Here is a 2500-nt window from a genome sequence, read left to right on the forward strand (position 1 = left end):
TAAAGCCCCCCCTTTTTACTTCACCGGGACGTGCTTCAGAAGCCCCTCTTTTCACCTTTTCCACGTGTATCCACGGACGCGCACACACACACACACACACACACACACACACACACACACACACACCACACACACACACACACACACACACACACACACACACACACACATGTATACATAGTAAGTCGGCGACCTCTAGTCCATGCGCTCCACCTCCACTCTCTCGCGTTGATACCCCCTTTCATGTCTCCGGGTCAGCGACCTCCAACCCTTCGCGGGGAGGTCAACATGAGATGTCCAGCGGCAGGTCAAATCCCGGTCTGGATGGTGTCTTGTTTTCAGGAGCGCAAAACGCACTGAAGCACCAAGTTTAGCCGCTCGATCATCCCCACTGTTCGCATCGCGTTGTTGTTGTCGCCGTCGACTCCCGAGGTCTGACATCGAGGGCAGAAACACGGGACGCCTTGGAGGCATGTGGAACATTGAAGCCTCATAAGAACCCTCTTTCATTTTGCCCCTTCTTTTACGCACAGAAAAAAAAAAAGACGCTCTGTGCGATTTGAAGAGTTTTTTGGACTCTTTCGCGCCATTCATTCTGGAGGCTGGGCACACACCGCTGCCTCTATTCCGCCGCGAACCCCCCCACTCTCCTCTCTATCGCCCGAGGGGACCCCCCGACCGTATCCTCTTCTCCTTGATCATCATCCTCTAACCAAGAGGATCCATCGATCCTCTCCATCAGCCGAGACACTTGAACATTTACCCCGGGCTGAGAGCCCTAGAGTTCTCTCCATCCTCCATCCACCCCCCCACACCATCACCATCATCATGCTGTTTGAAACTTTCGACATCGTGTCGGTGCTCGCGACCCTGGCCGCGTGCCTGGTGTCCATGGCTCTGCTGCTGCTCGTGTCCCAGCAGCTGTGGCAGCTCCGGTGGACGGCCACGCGGGACAAGAACTGCAAGCTGCCCATGCCAAAGGGCTCCATGGGGTTCCCCGTCATCGGCGAGACCTGCCACTGGCTCTTCCAGGTAAGCGCGCGCCTTCGGGGGTGGTGGGATGGGGAAGGGGGGATGGGGAAGTGTGGTCACAGAGGAGCCGCTGCTCACGGGTCTGTGGCGCCAGAGCTTAGGGGTCTCCGGTGCGTCTGGGACGCTCCCGGCACTCAAGGCTGCGTGTGGCGCCAGGGCTCGCGTGTCCCTCCGGTTCGACGGAGCTCACGGGTCTCCGGTGATTTATAGAGGCGTTTGCTCTGGACGTTTATTCTCATCGTTGTTATTCTATATCGTTCTTTCTTTCCCTCTCTCTATTTTGTTCCTCCTTTCTTTTTTCATCTTTTTATTCCCGTTTTGATACTCTTCTCGCGCTGTCCCGGGTCTCGGGGTCCCCAGTGTCTCTCCGGCGGCTCGTCAATTGGATCCGTCACGGGACGCCGAGTGATGCTCCATGCCTCGACTATAATTGTCGATCATAATCATCATCATATAATAACGTATATAACTTATAATAACTCTATCATCATGATATACTATTCATATCAAACCCACGAGTAATTCAGTGAGGAAAGGAGCCGTGCGCTACATTGATTAGTGCCCTGCCCACCAACATGGTCGTTGAAAAAAATAGATCCCAAAACAAACAAACGCGGTATTTAACTAAGTGGGTGACGAGATTATAGAAATAGTATTTTCTCCCCCTTATCTATCGATCTATCTCGCCGATCCGATCAGCTTGTTGGCTCTCGCTCTGTCTCACGCGGTAGCGGGCCAAGGGAATGACCCCCCGGCCCGCAGGGGTCGAGTTGAGGTCGCGCGGACGGTCGGTAGCTGAATCCGTTTCACGCTCCGGTGTACTGGGCTGAATATATCACAGTTACCAGAATATTGTTTTCATTTAGAGCGAGGAGGTCATCTTGGTTCAACATCAACACATCTGGAGTTTGTTGTTCAGCTCTTCATCTCAGTGCTCTGTTTGTGTGTGTGTGTGTGTGTGTGTGTGTGTGTGTGTGTGTGTGTGTGTGTGTGTGTGTGTGTGTGTGTGTGTGTGTGTGTGTGTGTGTGTGTGTGTGTGTGTGTGTGTGTTTTCCGTGTGTGTGTGTGTTTTCCGTGTGTGTGTGTGTGTGTGTGTGTGTGTGTGTTTTCCGTGTGTGTGTGTGTGTGTGTGTGTGTGTGTGTGTGTGTGTGTGTGTGTGTGTGTGTGTGTGTGTGTGTGTGTGTGTGTGTGATAAGAGCTGCAGTTCGGGGAACGGTTAGGGGGTTAAGGTGAGGGTAAAGATTTCCGTCTTTCTCTTTCCGCATCCCTCTCTTTATATTTCTCTTTCTTTCTCCCCCCTCTCCTCCTTTTCCTATCTACTATCCTCCCTCTCTCTCTTTCTCATCCACTCCTCTCTCTCCCCCCTTCCTCTCCCCTCTTCCTCTCCCCTCTAACCTCCTCTCCTCCTCCTCGCGCTCCCAGCTGTCTGAACTTGGCTGCGCGAGCGGCCACATAGCGCTCCCGCTA

At 53.3% G+C, this 2500-nt stretch overlaps 1 protein-coding gene across 1 annotated transcript in view; it reads left to right on the plus strand.

Moving 5' to 3' along the window:
- The window catches only part of LOC132445761 (cytochrome P450 26B1-like), a 20245-nt gene that overhangs the window by 438 nt on the left and 17307 nt on the right, over positions 1–2500 (plus strand). Inside the window, 1 exon segment of the mRNA XM_060035886.1 lies at positions 1–1032. This exon segment is cut by the window's left edge and continues 438 nt beyond it. Within this exon segment, the coding sequence (XP_059891869.1) occupies positions 829–1032 (204 nt within the window). The 5' untranslated portion in view covers positions 1–828.

This window comes from Gadus macrocephalus, chromosome 17, assembly GCF_031168955.1.
Source record: "Gadus macrocephalus chromosome 17, ASM3116895v1".
Lineage (NCBI taxonomy): Eukaryota > Metazoa > Chordata > Actinopteri > Gadiformes > Gadidae > Gadus > Gadus macrocephalus.